The sequence below is a fragment of the Rhea americana genome, unplaced genomic scaffold, assembly GCF_003343005.1.
Source record: "Rhea americana isolate MKP2758 unplaced genomic scaffold, rheAme1 scaffold_107, whole genome shotgun sequence".
NCBI lineage: Eukaryota > Metazoa > Chordata > Aves > Rheiformes > Rheidae > Rhea > Rhea americana.
In genome coordinates this window covers 377,133-396,862 of record NW_028185117.1, presented here as the reverse complement: position 1 = coordinate 396,862, position 19,730 = coordinate 377,133, and the positions used below count along the sequence as shown (strand labels likewise).

Here is a 19,730-nt window from a genome sequence, read left to right as displayed (position 1 = left end):
GAAAAATTATCGGACAAAAAAGCCTACCTGTATATGATGAGGTCGAAAAAGAAACTGCCTGTTGAGGTTGGATTTCTCAATCAAGTCTGGATCTGTAATTGTAACCTAAGTCAGAAAGGGCAAAAAGCAACAGCTGAAGTTATAACCAGAAACTTGTCAAAATAGAACACTGTTGTYGCCATCCGCTGTGGCTAAAACCTCCGCCTATACCCATGCCGGCTGATTAAGAACAACAAGGTTGCTACAAGTATATTCTGCTCCTAATTACACACTTACTCTACTTAATGCTGAGGCCATTTTCCCTCTACCCAGAGCTCAACCTGAAATGAGGCTCCAACTTTTTAACAACACTTTCTTGTAGACTCTAATTATTCTTTGTGACATTACTGTTTCTTGGGCAAAGTCAATGGGTACATGCAACTCACCAATCCTTTGTCTTGTCCAGTACCAACACCAAGAAGCGCAAAGTTTTTTAACATTTCACAGCCTATTGCTCCACAGCCAACCTAAAGAGAACAATATTTTTAGAGTCAGAAACATAAGTGAAAATGATGAAAGCAATCCAGGAGTTTCCAGAGCGTGTTAAGGATAGCTTAACACAGGCCTAAGATGAACCAACCAGAGGTGACACTTCCGGATCTGCTGCTTACTAATAAAGGAGAACTGCTTAGAAACTAGGAGGAGAAAGATAACTACCAAGGAAGTAGTCAAGAAGGAGAGAACTACCAGCATCTGAGAAGAATCAAGTAAGGGACCCCTGGAGAGATCAACCCACACAAAAGCATAGGACTTGACAGGATGCATCCAAGGGTGCTGAATGCTGGCTGACACCATTGCAGGCTGCTCTCCATCATCTTTGAAAAGTTGTGACGGTCAAGAACACTCCCCAGTGACTGGAGAAAGACAAATCTTACAGCCATCTTCAAGAAGGACAATTTCAGGAACTACAGCCTTGTCAGTCTTACTTTGGTCCCTCAATCATGGAGCAAGCCCTCTTGGAAGYTGTTTCTGAACAAATATTGGAGGAGATGTGACTGGGAATAGCCAGCATGGATTCATGAATGCTGAATCATACTTGTCAAGCTGATTGCCTTCTATGATAAAATTACAAAATGTTTGGACAAGGGAAAAGAGTGCTACGTTGTTCATCTTGATTTTGGCAAGGCTTTCAACAGAGACTCCTCTAGTATCCTTGTATCCAAGCTGGGATGTTATGGTTGAGATTAGTGGGCTAAAAGATGGGTGAAAAACTAGCTAACTCAAAGGGTAGTGGTTTATGACTGATGCTCTGCCTGTAAGCTGGTTAGAAGCGAAGTTTCTCAGCAGTTTGTACTGGGACCTACCCTGTTYAATAATTTTAATCCATGTCCTGGAGGGGATTGAACATGTCTTCATCAAGTTCAGCAATGAAAAAGTTCCTTATCTTGGGAGAGAAGTTACTTGAGAACAGAGCTGCCATTCAGAGGGACCAAAGCAGGCAAGAGGAATCCCCTGAAATTCAGTAAGGACAAACACAGACTCCTGCAGCAGAGGTAGAGCAACCCTTTGCTATGGCACAGCCCGGGTAGGCAGTGGTGCTGCTAGATGGTTTCCTGGCAAACAGCAAACTAAACATCAGACACTGCCCTGGCAGCAACAAAGACGAAGGGCACACTGGGCAGTATTAGCAGAGGCACATTCAGCAGATCAAGGGAAGCACTTGTTAGACCGTATCTAGAAAATGGCATCCAGTTTTCGGCCCACCAATTTTAAAAAAAAAAAAAAAAAAGCTGTTCATAAGTTTAGGTACGTCCATTTACATGGTCAAGGGACTGGAGCACTTGCCCTATGAAGAGGGGCTGAGGGAACTGAGGGAACTAGGCTTCTTTAACCTGGAAAAGAAAAGGCTTGGGGAAGGGGGTGGAGACCTAATAGCTGCTTCCTAAAACCCAAGAGAAGGTTATTGCAAAGACAAAAACAGGTGCTTTAGAGGTGCACAACAGAAGGAAAAGAGACAACGCTCAAAAAAATGAAATAAGGAAGGTTCTAATTTGACATGAAGAAACATTTTTCCACCGTGCAAGTAAACAGCATTGGAAGAGGTTGTCCAAAGATGTCATGCAAGCTCTGTCCTTTGGATGTTTTCAAGACCCAACTGAATTCCAAGCTACAAAGCTATCTCCAGAATCTAAGYACTGTGCAGGAGACTCTGTGCCCAATGCAACTTAGACAAGTCCTATGACAATTCTGGACCATTAACTCTGCAATGACACACATAATCAGGGCCACTCACACTGACTGGAAGACAGTTGGCATTAGCTGTGTTAGCAAAGAGTATTTGCAAAAAGCCTAACAACGTCAGTCATACTCACCAAGAAAACATTCAAATCATGCAGCTTCTGGCACAGAGAGTCTCCAATACAAGCCCTCAAGGCATCATACCTATCTCCCCTTTGCAAGCATTGGGGATAAAAACAGAAGAGTAGCAAGTTGTCATTTATCATGTTCATGTTAGTATCACTGATGCCAACCTGTACTTGGATGTAAACTGACAGAATCAGACTGAGTCCCCTATAACTCTTATTCCTCCCATGCTCTGAAATAAGACACACAGACACACATTCTCACCTCAGAAACTGTACCTCCAGCAGATTACACTGAACTAACTTAAAAAAAGCAAGCCTGTCTGAGAATCAGATGTGAGCAGTATATAAAAGAGCAGATTGTATTTATATTTACCGTGGGAGAAATTCTTCACAGCTTGTCTTTTCTAGTGGTGTAACAATGTCTAACATATCTATATATAGCTGTAGGAGGGGAAAAAAAATATCACAAAAACATTTATGTTACTTAAGCTTAAAAAAAACAAAACAAGTATTTTCTGTATAAAACAAAATCTAGAAATTTAAAGAACAAGGTCTGTACTGCCARTGGAAGACTATACGGTATTCAGTTACTTTTAGAAGACAGGAAAAAGCATCTGGCCCACAGAGGAAAAAGCTCACTGAGATTTGAGCCACAAACTCAGTATATTGTGACCAGCATATTATTACTCCAAATCCCCTCAAAAGGGCTGCACAGTTTTAAGATAACTTTACTCTTGCCACTAGTTCTGGGGTGCTGAAAGCACTGCTGGTGTGTGTAGTGGCTTTAGCTGGGATTTGGAACGGATCATACCTTGCAGTCATTCACAGCCAAGCCGATGCTCGCCTGACTTACAGCAAACTGAATGCAATGCCTGAATCCCCTAGATGAATGCTTTATCTAAACCAGCTGCACTTTCACTGCGTGCTTCATGCACAAAACTGCAGTATTTTCACCCACATTGAGTCTCTAATTTTCTTCTTTTTGTTAAAGAAGTTGCTTAGGCTGTTTTGCTCAGACAGCACTCATACGCAGCCTCTGTCATCCATTCATAACATCACCATCAAACTAAAGGTACAGAAGCAAAAACAGCTTTACCCATTGTTGCAATGGAGAAAATTTTCCTGTTACTGCCTTCAAGACTTCCTGGCTAGCAACACCACCCACTGCTGCAGCCAGAGGAGCTAGAAATCCCTGAGCAGTCCTAGAGAGCCACTTCACCACATCTCCATTCACCTGAGGCTGAAAAATAAGACACAGTAACAACAGCTTTATCCTTCCAACCAAGAAAGTCAGTGCTTGTATTATACCACCCTGCACAGCATTTAAAACAAACACCTAAACCATCTAAAGACAGATACAAAGCCTAGAGCAAGCGCCAACAACTGAAGCACGGCATTTAGACAGGTAAATGAGCACATTCTAATGCTGCTTATTCACTACTCACCTTGTTTTCCAGTGTTTCACTTATAGACATGGCTATTTTCAGCATTTCCTCAGCATCCTGAAGGCATCTAGACAAGAGTGGAAACAATAATGATCATTTAAACACTCCAGATTCCTTCTAGAAACACGATCAACCAAGAACAAAGCATTTGTTTATAAACAGTAGGAAGAGTTTAGAAATTTATATTGGTTTTAACATTAAGATGATTAAAAGCATTGAATATATACTTCTAAACATTAAGGTTAGGTCAAGAACAAGAGTCTCGTTGTCTTTTTCTGTCAACAAAGGCTCAGGAGGTGTCACTGCTATATTGGGAAAGCCCTGTTTCAAACCCAGACTGGCATCAGGTGACATTTTCCATCTAGATGTAGCTTTTCAGTTCTGTGTCATCTATTATTAGATGGACCAGGCACCATGTCACACATCCATTCAGTAACTACAATAAAAAGAGATCTGTCCAATTAAAGGCTATCACAGCTAGTGAGCATAAGACTGCTACATTACCCAATGTTTGGGATGCGACCAAAGCTCTCCTGGAAGTGGTTCAAGGCAAGCATGGCAATGTGGATCTGTAGAGGGGCCTGTTAAGTCAATAGGGAACAAAAGCAATTGTTTATTTGAACTGTTGCTACCATTTTGTACCTTGTTTCTTAAATGTATARCTCCAATAGAGTTTGTATTTAAAGCATATTAAAAAGTGAATTTGAAATACCTCCCACTAGTGGTTTTAAAAACTGAAAATATAAAATATTGCCCAGTAGTAACATAACACCTTTCACACACTCAGCATCCACTAAGTCCAGATAAGGTGTCCCTAAAAAAATTTTGCGTCGAAATTGGAAAACTAGGTAACCTTTTAAAATTAGATATTAGAATGCATTGCTTTTTGACAAACTTTAATACCAAAGCCAAGCATTAAGGATCAGAAGTAGAAAAACTGAAGAGACAAATCAGATTCATTATCCAGAAAATATTTTTAAAAAAGAAAAATCACTAGATCAACATAGTTTAATATATGAATGGGCCAGAGATTTACAGGTCTTGCATGTCCATAATACATTACTAAAAATGTGCTAAAGGAAAATACTACCAAATTCCTGTTGAATTTTAAAAATASCTCTTAATATCTTTTTTCAAAGAAAAAAGAAAAGTTATTCTCACACTGCTAATCCCGTTTCCAACCAGTCTGTGATTGACTTTTTCCYTTCATCCCTGCTTCGATTGCTGTGTGATTTTTATCAACCAAACATCACTAAACACAGGAAAAGGCATTGTGTCACTTGCAAAATTTGTATCCCCATGAATTAAGGAGTTATCAAAACCTGAGATTTTAAACAGCACACTTACAGAGAAATGGCTGAACTTAGCACCTGCAATGTCCTCAGTGCAATTCACAGATAACAAGCTTCCACTGGGATTGCAACTCAGATGCATGTTCTGGGTGACTAGATATAAACTGATACCCCACTCTTACTTTTTACTTTAAACTCACATGTAGCTATTACAGAAAAAAGAGTTACAGACGCATATTTTTATACATACAAAGCTGCAATTATATTCTATATAGTTACAATATTAAAGYACTCACACCCAAATCCCCACACGCTAATTACCTCAGGCTTGCTAAAATCTGCAACAAGGCATACTGGATTTGTTAGCTGCTTCTCTAACCGTTCCTGAAAAAAAAAGAAAAATCAGAATAACAGTACACCCACTTAAGAGCATGGCAGTCACCGCTACATGACAAAACAACACTCATCTTGAAGAGACCAAGAATTAAAYATCCTTTCTTTCTAGCTTTTCATTGCTATTACTCTCTCCATTATTAATGTCATAAAAGATGCTTAAAATAGTAAGCTACCGCAAACTTTCTAGTAAAGTTTCCTATCAGAGTAATCAGTACAGCTGGAAAAAGACAACCAACTTCCAGGCATATCAGACTAAGATATCAGGTCTCAGGTCTGAGATAACTGAAGTTCTCAACTTCAGCTCAGAACAGCTAGACCACCTCTGAAACAGGCAGTCAGTACCTGCAAAGCAGAGAGAGAAGTAGTAATAATAGGCTGTTTACCTCCTGGCAAAAGAGCTGAAGGCACACCTTATTGCCCCAAAACCCAGCTTTTCCAGACCACAAGAGGAAGTTACTGAAGACAAAAGTTGCTGTGAGCCTATATGCAAGGTAGGAGGGTGGCAGTCTCACTGGTCTTGCTCTTAAATATGGTAACATTGCCACCCTGAATAACATACAGCTATACATGACAGTGGATGTAACAATGTTCACTGGGAAATGGTTTAAGCGAAGGCTCTGTCGAGTTTCACGGTGCCACTGCTCTTTGCTGACGAGGGCTTTACTGGGAGACTTCTCTCATGAGCACAGGGATGTCTTCCATGCCCTCCAAAGTGAGGTGCTGTGTAGTTTCTTGGAGGGAAAGATGATTTCAGAACTATTTTGGAACTACAAGGAATGTAAAGTCTTGTTTAGATAGGCAGCATCAGAGAGCTGCATCTTACTTCCTTTTTTGTCTCCTGATTTAATTGTTTTTAACTTCTCTCTTCAGTAACAGAAACTATCCCTAGAACAAACGTCACGTGCATGCCATATCCTAGTGGCAAGACCTATGTCTGGAACTGCTCTGAAGTCAGCTACCAGCGATTTTACGTGCACTTGCTTGTGTGCTTGCAGAACATCCCAATTGCACAAGAACAGGAAGCTCCACTTTGCGGACACAAGATACAGCCCATGAGCTGGGCAGTGCGTTCTCACAGTAGAAGAGGCTGATCCTCACTTCCAGGTCTTTAGCAGGATGTCCTGGAGCAGCCAGGATCTGCTTTGTGTGGGTAAAAAAGGGGAGGCCGCACAATGCAGTTTGCTATTTCTCTCATACAAACTCATCCAACTGACTCTTCTTCACAAAGGCTGCCAAGAAATCACAAATTTTGGGGCATTTATGGAACTCCTCAGCAGTATAGGCACAGGTTGCCCATAAAATACCGATTTCTACACTAGTGGGTAACTTTGAARTTGAAGTATTCCATATTCTAAGCCATTTATTAATCAGCATCACTATCCTTTTCGTAAACAGTATAAACCCAAACCATGGGTACCCAAATCATAGCTGACCACTGCTCCCATTCCTTAGCCAAGTTTCACCCCAAGAACCTGGTTCCGTCCAACAAACACTTACAAAGTAAAACATCTTGGGTGTCTTCACTTGGATAGCTATGCCTCCATGTAAGTAAGGCTCCATATCTGTCGTATCACCAATGCTGAAGGAGTAAGGTGACACCACTGAAGAGAGAAGAGAATAAGCACGGTGACAGCGACAGATGAGAAAAAGTTTCAGTACATACTACAATTCTATATATAAGAAAGTGAGTGTTTTTTGCCAATGCTAGTGCACAATCTTTCTTTGAAATCACATGCACAGTTGATCCCGCTAATTTTAACAGGAATGTCCCTCCCTGCCGTGTTCTGGGCTAAAGCATTAGTTTCACATGATCTGTTACAAAATACGCTTTTTAAAGGGGCAGCAGATTTAACAACAATTCTGATGACCACAGCTCTGTAACAAACACAAAATCATCATTGGTTTTCTTAGGACTGCGCACAGCAGCACCCAGTATATTGCTCAGAGTAAGATTTTAGCCCAGGGATTAGAACTTCAAAGGATAAAGCAGCTCTGCAACTAGACCATTTAAGTCAAATGCTTCCTCCCATATCATCTGGAGTGTCATTCAGTTAAAGGAACAGGACACAAAAAACAAATGTTTTGTTTGCCAAATCACTGGACATGCAAACCGRAACCTAACACTGGGCTTTGATTAAGAGAAAGGAACAGAACATGGCATCAGCACTAGTAAAACAAAACAAAATAGCTCAGAAAAAGCAGACTCAGCCACATATTTCAAGGGTCCTGTTTTAACTTTAGACTACAAAGTAATTAAAAAAAAAGAAAGAAAGAAAGAAGAGAGAGAGAGAGAGCACTGAAAAGCAGATCCCAAACAACAAAATAGAGGCCTCCAAATAACAATATAATTCACTCAGCAGATTGAGGACAGTAACCATGAAGGTTGCCAGCTAGTTTCCAGCTCTTCACACTTGCTTGCTAAGCAGTAAATGAAGTTGAAAAGGCTTTATTAGACAGAAATGGAATAAAGATAACACTAGAATGACCTCCACATCAAAAAGAATTTGTGTGTGTGCAAATTCACTCTGGACCCGATACTCTTCTGGCTGCAATAACTATCAGTGCAGTGAGTTAAGAAGGCTGCAAATAAATACATATACAAAAAAGTCAGTAACAGTTTACCTGTTATTTGGTGKGTCGATCCATTTAAACATGACATTCCATTAACTTCCCGAAAGGTTAAAAACTGTCCTGTTTCAAGCCTGTGTGGATGATTTTCAAGGCAAGTGACAATACCAGGATTTGACTGAAAGTAAAAATGGGAAAGTTAGCAAAGAGAGAGAGTCTTGTGTGAAGGGGTTGTACTTTATCCTAGACACACACCTTTATCTGCTGAAACTACATCCACTAACACTTTTACTATCTATGTTCTGTCCCAAGTAGGGAGTTACTACTCCCTACTTAAAATGATAATATATTTTTCACTTAAATTATTTTCAGTTGCACAGTGCTTTCCCAACACAAACCTACTCATTTTTTACAGTTGTCAGCATAYTAGTAAACTAAATCGCCGTCGGTTCTAACTAGCCATTGTTTTGTTCCGTAGAAGCAGCAAATTGGCCTCCTTTTTCTAACCCCAAAATAGACTATACTTACGAAGTAATTTTCATAGACATTAGCTTATTAGTCTTATGAATGGTCCTTATTATTCCATGCTTCCTTTCCATCTGATCTTTTTAAAGAGGACACCACAAGCTTCCAAAGCCAATGAAGCTGGACATCCTTAATTATAGGAAAGCCACAACCTCAAGGAGATCACAGGCAAACAAACTTATGCTTGCAGGAGTCTCAGACAACATCACGTCATGCCACAGGATGACATGCCCAACCTCTCAAGCACACAGAAACCCCTCTGCAGTATCGGGGAAACTTCTTTAGGAAGGCCTTGTGGTGCGACACAGAAAAGACGGTGGATTTGCAAGCAAGCCTGGCCTGTAGACACACCTCTTCCTGGACTCCTAGTACTAGAAAGAGTTCTATCAAGTAGTATAAAACTTAAATATTTAAAARCAAATTTAAACTAGAAATACAGATCTTCCTATAATTGGTTGTTAGTCCATTAAAACCAATGTACCAGTAAGCTTCTCTTTAAAGGGCCCAAGTGCCATAAAGAATCAGAGAAGTATYCATCTTTGGTATCAATACAAGCTTCAAGACGACAACAGGGTTGCATGTTTTTTACTGCACAGTTACATATATCACTTTTAGTTGTTTGACAGCAAAGATTGCCAGGGTTTTTTTGCAGAGAGTTTGATTTAATTATTTTTCATTTCAGTTTAGCAGGTAGAACCCTCAGGACTAGAAGAAGCTACCTTGATTGATGCCAGCCCTCTAAAGACTATGTTATCATAACCCTAAGAAATGGTTAATCCAGAGGGCTCAGAATATGCACTGCTCTCCAGAGAGAAATATATTACAAGAGAACAAGGAAGACAAGGACATCACCAGGATCCTAGATTCTCAGGAACTTAACCCAATTATCAGATTGTGAATCAGAAGGAAAAAAAATTTTTTTGCCTTGACAGGCAATCAGCACAAGCCATGAAACACAGCTATGTATGGTTTACAAGTTGAGTAACAATCGAGTGTTCCATTCTTTTTTGGAGAGACCAAAGAATAGGCCATGCAAATCATTATGTCACAAGCTTTAATTCAGATCAAATCTAACTTGTTATACAACTGCTTCTAGTTTGATTATTATGTCTAGACTGGAGATAAGATAAACAACTTGCTATTAGATGAGTAAGCTTCTGGTATGAACAGATAGAGTTAAGAGACAGAGCTAAAGTTGTTTCCTTTTTATAAGAACACTAACACAAGACTGAACAGATATCCTTCTCAACATTTTACAGCAGCAGTATTAGCAATAATATTCTTTTTGCAGTCTTTGCTTTCATAGTGTAAAACAACCAAGCTCTCAAATTTCTTCTCAAAATAGGTTCTCTGTCCCCTTCATCATTCTAATAGTCCTCCCCTATACCTGCAGTAGTCTATGTTCATCAAAAAAGGCCATTTTCATGCCTACTTCAGGGTTTCCCTAGAAGCTTTAACCCAGTCRCATAACAAGGGGTATGCCCTCTTCTCTCCAAATCTCCTTATTTCTCTCTCTCTCAAAAGAAGAGAACCTCAGCATTACCATGTTACATATTAAGTAATGAACAGGAGGCATCACTATGCTCTGTGGTGTTAGCACTTACCATATACTGCTTTTTGGTGGAGGCACTAATGGGATTTTATTTCAGATGCCTAGCAGGCTGCTAARGTGAAACATTCTACTTAATTATGCAGCCAGTAATAAGTGATAACAATGTAAAGTTATAGCAGCTTAACAAGTTCTTTCCCTTACTTGTGTGATGTTTGAAATGAAGATTTCCTTTGGTTCCTCTCCTGTTGTATCCAGCACTTCAAATTCATCACCAAAGTCACAAAAYAAACGTGAACATATTCCATAGACATCTGCACTGATGAACTACAACAGAAAGTAAAAAAMATCAGTATTCCTCACAGAGCAGAAGCCAAAGGAGTGACCTCTCACATTTAACTTTGTCCAGGGCTACAAGGTACAAGGTACAAGTTCCACTCTGGTGCAAACTTGTCACATGCACACAGGCCACTGACTAAATGGTTGAGCATTAATGAGATACTTAGAACCTGYGTTAGTGTTTCATTCAGGACCACTCAAAACATGAGTTGCAGCAACATGCAGTCCTACTGTTACAGTTTACTACTGTTAAATTCAGTCTTAGCCTGTTCTCTCAGAACAAAAGTAGTCATCATGGGTTAATCGGGGGGGCGGGGGAGGGGAGGAAGGGCAGGTACCAGATAGCATCATACACATAGAATTCAGAAACAGGGCAGAAAACAGTGTCACTGAAAGCAGTATGGTCCCAAAACCCACAACGCTCCATCAAATGAATATCTGCATATGACTATATTCCCCACAGGCTGCTTTCTCCATTTCTATATAGAACATGAGGGAGGTCCAAAATGCTCACTTTATGGATTAATSACACATTTCATTTTTGTATTACCTTAATAGGTGGCTGCTGAGCATGACAAAAGTCATTAATCTTCTTCTGCAGCAACAGGCTTACTTCAGTCAAAATGACACACTGTCAACAAGAACACAGATAAGGTCAGACACTGGAAGCAATCAATGTCTTCAGGTCATGCAAAACGTAGTAGCAACAGCCAGATACTTGGGTGCCCTGAATCCCTAAATTTCCTTTCCTTATAGGTAACAGGAAAAGTACTCGTGAGCCAGTTTTTCCATTACAGATTAGAACACACRGGTTACTGCTCCACTAATTCTGTAAGCAAGATGATCAACAGCAGGAACAGGAAATTCTCACTTATTTTTTCGCAAGCATTCCTTTAAAGTTATAAAGTTAAAGTTATAGCTTGTGGCTACAAAGCATAAGATCTGTGTCTTATTTTGTTACACATGGCTTATTACAGCTGGAATATTCAGAAACTTGGTTAGCTTAGATAAAATAACCAACTGCCACACGGTGAAAGTTCCCAGCTTGCACTGAGCCATGCACACACACCACAGATGGCTGAACAACAGAACAGCTCCTCATTCCCCCACACAGTTACTTACATTTCATTAGACCCACACACACAGACATACACAACCTTAGCTTGTGTTCCTGCTCTCTGGAATACAAAGCACAAAATACACATCAAACACCCATGCAGTGAGACTGTAAAAAAAATAAAAATGTTACTGTGTTATCTTGGAAATAAAAACAATAGCCACAAAAACTGCATGGCAATCCTATTCAGTTAGTTATTCTTGTAATAAATGTCAGTATCAGGAACATAAAATCACACTTTCAGCCTTAAAAAACAAAAAATCCAAGCAAAAAACAAAAAAGACAATTTCTCTTGTCAAAGAATAAGAACTATCTGCCTTCTTGCTATCAYCTCAAAATATCTGTGTCTGTTTTCATTTTCTTGACCCAAAGTATAACAAAACAAAAAGGAATCAAAATTTTTTTGTTGTTGTTCYGAGGAAAGCACCCTGCACAGCTCCTTTAAGTAGAGTTATATACCTGGTATTGCTTTAGGAAAGACAGATCTGTGCTATCGTCTAGTGGCATAGTTGATGCTGCAACATGGACATATGGATTGAGTTCTGCAATATGATGAAGTGTGGCCTCAGCCCTGAAAGAAAGGTAACTTTCAAATTTGTATCCATTTATCAATTATATTTTCAAGACAATTCCATATCACGCATGACCTACAACAGTCCCTTAGGAAGTCTCTCAGTGATGATGACTTCAACTCATTTAGTCACATTTTTGTTCCTAGTGGGTCTGAGGAAAACAGCTCTGTCCAACACACAGCTAGACTCATTGATGTTCTAGTGTCACAGCTGTTTTCTAGTCTTGTGCAGCTAGCTGAGGAAGCCAAAGAAAGAAATATATCCCCTTCCCTCCTTACTACATTTACATGAGAGTATTTGCTGTCTATAATCTCCTAACCACAAGATGCGAGATGCATGACTTGGACAAGGCTCCTGTCCCAACCTAGACTTCCCATGAAGTCTACCTGGGCACTGTACTCAAAGCCAGTACCTTCAAAGGTGGGGTTTAACGAGCATTTGATGTGTGTTAACAGTTTGTGAACAGTGAGCTGTTATTTTTGCCACTGATCAAACTAGTCAAGTTCTGCCCTCCTTCCCCTCACAGATTTCACCAACCTGTTCTTTTGACTGGTAATATCATCTTCACGGATGAAGAAGTTGATCCCTAAATCCCGTTTCGTACACTGCTTGGTGTCATGAACTGTAAGAGCCTAAGAAAGTTAGGCAAAAGCATTTACTGGAAGAAGCGTACACAGTCATATTACCAAAGAGGATAGAGCCACAGCCCCACGTAAAATGCCGGAGGACTAGAATTGCAGCAGGCCTGGTTGTACCATGGATAAGCACTAACTTCACCAATTTMTTTGCCAAGAAAGCTCTTAGTGTTTAAGAGATAACGACATATCTGGAAGATGCATTTCATTAARCATTTCCTCCCAGGTTGCAGTGATGTGAGCATCTAAAAATTTAGGGTGACTTTTGTTATACTGCAGTTATAGTGCAACTCCAGGCTGCAACTGAAAGGACTTCCAAAATTCAAAAATTCAAACAAGTTAATTGAGAAAAAAAAAAGGTTTGAAAGGCATATGTCTAATAAAATTAATCCCATAAGGACAAAAGCAGTTATTGGATTAAAATCTCCAGGTATAAACAGAGTCTGCTGGGTCAAATAATATGACATATGTTGGCTTTTAAATCTACACTACTAGGTTTACCAGAATTTGAACAAAAACATTCAATGYCTGATGAGCAGTTGGCTTAAATATTACATGAAGTATCTCAGAATGCTTTTATTCAGCATCTCAAAACATATGAAAACTCACATTCACACTACCATGAGAATCAAACTGTACCTCTAGATGACATAGATTGTTAATAATTTTCACTATCAAGTCCTCAAATCATTTGCAACTCCTCTACAGGAAGGCATTTTCAGAACATTAAGTAGTTCAGGTAGCTAAAAAGGCTCTAACTTTCTATCCCTCTCCCACCCCCAAGAATTCCCATACAACAAAGCTGTTTTACATACCTTTACCCCAGCTAGTATTATATTTTTGGCTGGAAGAAAGAAAGAAAAAAAAAGAGAGAGAGAGAGGGAGAGAGACTGTTGCAGAATTCTGGTAAAGTTATGTAACTTATCATTTATAGGTGGACAATAACAACATGCCATTCTTAAGAACTTCACAGCTGAATGGAACTCACAGCTCCATTCTGGCATCTGGCACCCAGTCCTCTTAAGCCAACAGAAGAGGCAATACCCCAGGTAAGAAATGAGATTTAAAATGTTTTTCTATGAAAAAGTTTATTAGAGAAAATTCAGGATCTTACTGTATTTTCYTGTATCTGCTATGGTACACATAAGCAACATAAACATTCATTCAAGTATTTAAGACAAGTTTATGATGTCTAAAGTAAGCTTCAGAAATATGCTGGGCCAGTATGCACTTGAGTCTGCTTAAGTAAACGTTATCTGAACTTACCAATCTCCACACCAAGACCACCTATACCACTCAGGAATACATGGGACTGAGCCATCTTCTGCATTGCTGTGTCTCCAAGAACRTATCTCTGGCGACTACACCCAAGATAAAGTCAAATCAGAACAAGATACAAATGAAGTCAAGAACACAACAAGTCAAGAATTTGCAGAGATTTTAAGAAAGTTAACATATTCTCAAATATAAGTTGYTCTTGCTTTTCTTCCCCCATCCCAGTCAGTTTCAAATCAGCAATACCAAGTTCTGATGATGATTTTGTGTCATTAGTGGCATATGCACATTTATATGTATGTATTCCATTGAACAAGTAATTGAAGACATAACATGCTTACAGTTGCACTATATAGTAGTTTAGGAAATACACTTACATCAAACAATATTATCACCATCAAATACTAAGATAATAAATGGATTAGGCTATTGAAACTAACCATTACATTTATTTGCTACAGGCTATATAAAGTGAGAGGATTAGCTTCTGTGGGTAAAGTGACAGGTCTGCTCTCCTCTTACAACCCACATGTCTCAATTACTGTTACAGAGGAGTGACTGAAGAAATTACCAGAAAAAAATGAAGYAAATCAGCCAGATTTCTGGGGACATTAGCATTCAAAGGCACAGACATCTTCTGAGGATCACACCCTTAAGAGGACAACATAGATCCACAGAATTTCAGCTTTCCAAAAGGGGCATTTACAACCCCATYGAAAGAATCAGGAAAAAATTAAAGGACTTGCACAGCTTCCACGGATCTAGTCTCCAAGTTTATCTACCACCTGCCAGCCCAGTGCAATTTCTTAGCAGAGTCTCAAGAGAGCTCTTCACAATCTTGACTAAAACAGATGCAGCTCATCTGCAGGTTGTTCTCTTATCCAGATCTTTCACACTACTCTGAAACTTCTACTTTTATCTATCTGTTATGAACTGTCTCAGAGGATAGCAKAGATGATGATGATGTTCACGAGGACAAAGAAGTATAGCAAAGATTGAGGAATAAACGAAAGCTATGACAGAGGAAATAAATTACACAAGATAGAAAGGTTAGAGAAGAAAGAACGTAGTGAGAGAACATTAGGAGCAAGTAAAGAGAAGAATATCTACTATCTCTGCTTTGACAAAACTGCCAAAGCAGAACCAGGCTAAAGTCAGAAAGAAAGCAGTCCTCCTTTTCAAAAAAAGCATGCATTACCRATATTTTCCATGCTTTATTCAACTCTGTAGTATATAATTGGGCTTTTTACTAGCCAACCCCAATTGTCAAAAAATACCTGTCAAAATATCAGTAAAGGAATTATGGGAAGATTGCTTACATCTGCAATTCAACCAGTTCTCACAGTCAACCAGTTTCAGAAACTTTGGGGGAAATGGAKTCAGTCTCACATGCTGGACATTTTATTTTTTCCCTTTCAAAAGCAAGGACAGAGCAGCATGAGCACTCACACCTTTACCTAACAGGCAGCTGATACTGTTATCAGGTTTTAGCTTTAATGCATGTCAACACATACATCTCTGAGAATTCAACAGCACATGTAAATCRGATACTCTTACCTATATAAAGCATCATCAATTTCCATAGAATCTGTCGCCATGATGCAATGTAATTTGTTTGCACTAGAAGGATCACAAAAAGAAAGCATACGGTTATCCTGCAAGCAATTTCACAGATTGTACCCCTTCATCCCCAAGTTCTTCAACAGAAGAATTGGGAAATGCAAAAAGCAGTGTTACATAATAGTCTTTTCGAACGCTAAGAAACCTACAGGTCAACATAGCACTGCGGCAATTAAAATGCACAGGATGTGCATAAATGCAAGAGACAAGAACTCACAAACTTTCAGCTAATGATTTCAGAATACAAAGAGAAAGATTAATCACACCACTSAGAAGTCCCAAGATTTAATTCTTGYGTTTGCCACAGTTGCATTTAGTAARCCTAAAATTTCTCTTTACATTAGCAACTGCAAGTTGTTCAACTTGTATCTGCTTGATTGCTGCTTATTTAGAAGAGAAGACAGAGGCTCTCAGAACAGCTAGGCACAGCATGCTGCTTTATTTCTATGTTAACTGAAAATACTTACAAAATCGGCTACCGTTATGCCTAACTCAAGAGTCAATACCCAGAAGCACTTTTTGAAAATAACGTGATGTATAAGTTAGCGGAAACTACCCAAAAAGTAGTAAAATTTATTTAAGTCATACTGTAGGCCCTGAATTAATGCAACATTTAATCTAGTCGTTAAGTTGAAGAGTTAAATAAGATTTTAAGGGAATAGCCTGCCACCACACAGGAGGGCAAACACGACCCCCCCCCCACGCGCGCGCGCACACACACACACACACACACACACACACACACACACACACACACACACACGTCTCAGCCAGTGCATCCTCTTACAACTCCCTACCAAGAGCCTTGGAAACCAGGAGATTCGGGAACAAGGGTGAGAAACGCTACACAGCTTTTCCTGCTGAGATCACAGATGCGCAGACATACCCAGCAACAGCTTCCAAGGCAACACTGCCCGAAGGTTAACTTTTTTTCGCCTGTGCGTGTGTGTGTGTGCACGCGCTGGTGTTCAGATGGATACAGCRCACCTCCTTTAGCCCGTAACCGCTCGGACCAAACTGCAGGCCCAAACGCCCCAGCTCCCCGGTTTTCCGGCGGCCAGGAGGATGCTGCAGGAGATGGAGGCAGATGGGAAAGCAGGCCCCGAGCGCCGCCAGCTGAGCTGCTTCACAGGTGGACACCACCTGCCGCAGGCCGGCGAGCACGCGGCAGCGAGGGCCCGCAGCTCCGCACAGGCTAACGCTGGAGCCCCGCTCGCGGGCCGCGAACCGCCGCCCAACGGCCGCCCAACCGCCCTCTCGCGCAGCGTAACGCGCCGCCCTCACCTCCCCGCGCCGCGACGAGGCCTAGGCGCTGCCGGCAGCAGCAGCGCGGACGAGGCAGGAAGGGGCCGGCAAAGCGGCAACCGCTGCCGCGACGCCTCCCCGCCTGCGCCGACGCGAGGGGCCGCGCTGAGCCCGCCCGCCATGACGCGGCGCTTCCCGCCTCCCCCTCCGCCCCTTCGGCGACATGGCGGCGGCGGCGGCGGGAGGAGGAAGGAAAAAGGAAAAATGTTAAAGATGGGAGGAAGTTTCACAGAACCGCTAGAGGCCAGTAGAAGTCCACAATGCTGGGCCGGGTGATGGAGTAAAACGAGAAAGCAATACGGTTCTTCCACATGAAGAATGCCATCCTTCGCTGATAACGCGGCTGATAGCCCGCTGCTTTGCGTCTTAACTTTTTAACGTGGTACACGAAATCAGAAAATACAAGAATAAAATTCTGTGATTTCACTGAGTCTCGCAGAGCAGGGCACCCAGCTGCTRGGCAGAATTAGAGGGTGCCAGTTACAAAAGGATACAAAATGAAGGATATTTTCATCTTTTTTTCAGTTTTTCATTTTTTTCCACTTGGCTAATTATTAGTTTTCTGAGCAATTTTACCTTTAATTTTACATTTTCATTCCTCAGAAATAGCACCTTCTTGAGGCTAAAATAACAAATCTTATTTTTAAGAACCTGCCAATCAAATGTGGTATGGAAAATGCAATCTTACCATCTTTCCATCCCGGTTATTGCATTTTTAAGATASCAGTCACTCTGCTATGCAGTCATCTTACAGGAAACAAATTTTGCATAATAACAGTGAATACTGAAAAACCCTGTGCTTAAATGGARAAATAGCAACATCCAATTAGTTGCTGCCTAGCAGTTTATCCATAATTATGCCAAGGCGGACCATCACTGAAACTGTAAACATAGGACGTTCTAAGGCAGGTTGCCAAATCAAAATGGACAGATTTTGTTTACCCCAGAAGCCAAAGAAACTGGCTACCAAATRCATTGGATAATAGTATATTCAAGAGCCTTCTAGGATGATGGTACCAAATCATGAAGAGTTTATAGGTTTCCATCTTGTTTTCCCAGACAGCAAAATTTAAAACTTCTGGAGTTGTTTGACTTCCTTCTTTTTCCTGTTGCTTCCTTTTTTTACAAACATATATATAGCCCTAAAATATTAGTAAATTTAGCATTAAAAAAATCACAAATCCATATTTGCACCATGCAAAAGTGATCTGTAACTTTTAAGATCTGCAAAGCAGCAAAGATCTGCTAAGCAAGGCTGTCAGGGTACTGACTTCCCAAAGCCAGTCAGTGGCCTCAGGCACACACCTGTGTTCAGCAGCATTGCAACAGCTCTGCGTTCAAGCCTGCTCATGCCCAAAGCCCCATAGTGACTACAGCTTATGAACACTGCTGTGGATCCATTCTGCATGCAGCTTTTGAGCTAATAAGTAAATAGCTGACAAAACTCTATGTAATTTTCTCCCTAAAAAAGTGTTATTTGAAAGTGCTGTGACTGCTACAGTTTAGCACACAGGCCGGTTCAGAACCGACCATAAATGCGCATCCACAGTACTCTTCTGGTGGGTTTCCAAACATCCCACCATATACTGTGGCTTGCCTCTTGTAGCAGCAGGGTGCTGCCTGGTCAGGCTTCGTCTCTTTGGCAGGATGTGCAGCATAAGAGGACTTTGCTGGCACACTTAAAGGACTCCAGCTTCCYGACAGGGTGAGCCAAAGTATCTTGGCACCTAGCGCTTCACTAGCTGGTGACATCTTCTGAGAAACCATGTTAACAATGTTCTTAAAATCCAGATCCAGATAACCAAAGGCACCGATTACCTAAGRTGAATCCACTCTGACATGCGTATGGTGCCTTTCCAAGAGCAAGAGCCAGCTTTCCCATGCACATGCATCTCTATCGCAGGCTGCGAGTTACCAGGTAAATATTCATTGGGTTAAATAATCACTTTTGGCTCTCAGCTCTTCTAATTTGTTAAGAGGCGCAGCAGATTTGGAATTGCGGTTTCCACAAGCTTTACTTATGGAAGGAACCCCGGTGACTGCTTGATGTAATTCAGCCAGAGCTCCTCGTGCGAGTTGCGCAACCAGGCTCATATTTCTTTCCCATTTATGCTCCAGGCTGAAAATTAGCATCGGGCAAGCCTCAAAGAACTTTATTTGATTAACCAGAAGTTTGGAACTTCTCTCTTGAAGCTGTAAATCTGCCTGGGAAATCTCACGAGAACTGCTGCATCAGCTGTATCGAACTCCCAACAGCAGAGTGCCAGGAATTTCATGTTGTAAGGACAGGTTTTTGCAAGGTCAGAGGCAAGGTAGTTGATTCTTGAACAAAGGTTCAGATTCATTCTTAAATCTATAAATCACTTGCTTTACTGAAATTCACCTTAGAGCATTTTAGATAAGCAGATGACTCGCTTTGTAGAAACATCTTTAAAGCTCAAGCCAGTGTGAAAAACAGACAATTCTTGGGATGGAGATGGACAGAAAGAGCTGTGGTTTTAGAACAAGTTTATAGCAAAAGAAACAAGATTAGTCTATTTTGAATCAAATAAATATCTTAGTTTTGTTATCATTAAACAGAAAAGGACAAAAAAGGAATAATTGTTTTTAAATACATTTAATGTTATGAAATATATCACCTTTATATCATTTAAATCCTTGCTAAATCTTAACATGAATAATAATAAAAGGTTTTTAAAAACTTTTCTTTAATCACACAATATTATGTTTTATTCTAGCACAGAACA

General features: G+C 40.5%; 1 protein-coding gene across 3 annotated transcripts in view; it reads right to left on the bottom strand.

The window, feature by feature from the left end:
* UBA6 (ubiquitin like modifier activating enzyme 6) overlaps positions 1 to 17,062 on the bottom strand; it is a 32,619-nt gene extending 15,557 nt beyond the window's left edge. The window contains exons 1-18 of one of the 3 annotated variants that reach the window (XM_085310107.1): positions 16,963 to 17,062; positions 15,616 to 15,678; positions 14,050 to 14,144; positions 13,599 to 13,627; positions 12,686 to 12,780; positions 12,036 to 12,147; positions 11,010 to 11,090; positions 10,325 to 10,447; positions 8,101 to 8,224; positions 6,976 to 7,079; positions 5,404 to 5,466; positions 4,295 to 4,371; positions 3,791 to 3,857; positions 3,442 to 3,585; positions 2,719 to 2,786; positions 2,352 to 2,430; positions 426 to 506; positions 28 to 105 (exon numbers count right to left, since the gene is read on the bottom strand). In XM_085310107.1, coding sequence (XP_085166233.1) covers positions 28 to 105; positions 426 to 506; positions 2,352 to 2,430; positions 2,719 to 2,786; positions 3,442 to 3,585; positions 3,791 to 3,857; positions 4,295 to 4,371; positions 5,404 to 5,466; positions 6,976 to 7,079; positions 8,101 to 8,224; positions 10,325 to 10,447; positions 11,010 to 11,090; positions 12,036 to 12,147; positions 12,686 to 12,780; positions 13,599 to 13,627; positions 14,050 to 14,144; positions 15,616 to 15,656 — 1,461 coding nt within the window. In that variant the 5' untranslated portion in view covers positions 15,657 to 15,678; positions 16,963 to 17,062. Of the gene's footprint in view, positions 1 to 27; positions 106 to 425; positions 507 to 2,351; positions 2,431 to 2,718; positions 2,787 to 3,441; positions 3,586 to 3,790; positions 3,858 to 4,294; positions 4,372 to 5,403; positions 5,467 to 6,975; positions 7,080 to 8,100; positions 8,225 to 10,324; positions 10,448 to 11,009; positions 11,091 to 12,035; positions 12,148 to 12,685; positions 12,781 to 13,598; positions 13,628 to 14,049; positions 14,145 to 15,615; positions 15,679 to 16,564; positions 16,743 to 16,962 lie in introns of those variants that run through there. The other 2 variants (XM_085310114.1, XM_085310123.1) reach the window with 2 other exon arrangements.
* Positions 17,063 to 19,730: the final 2,668 nt, after the last annotated feature.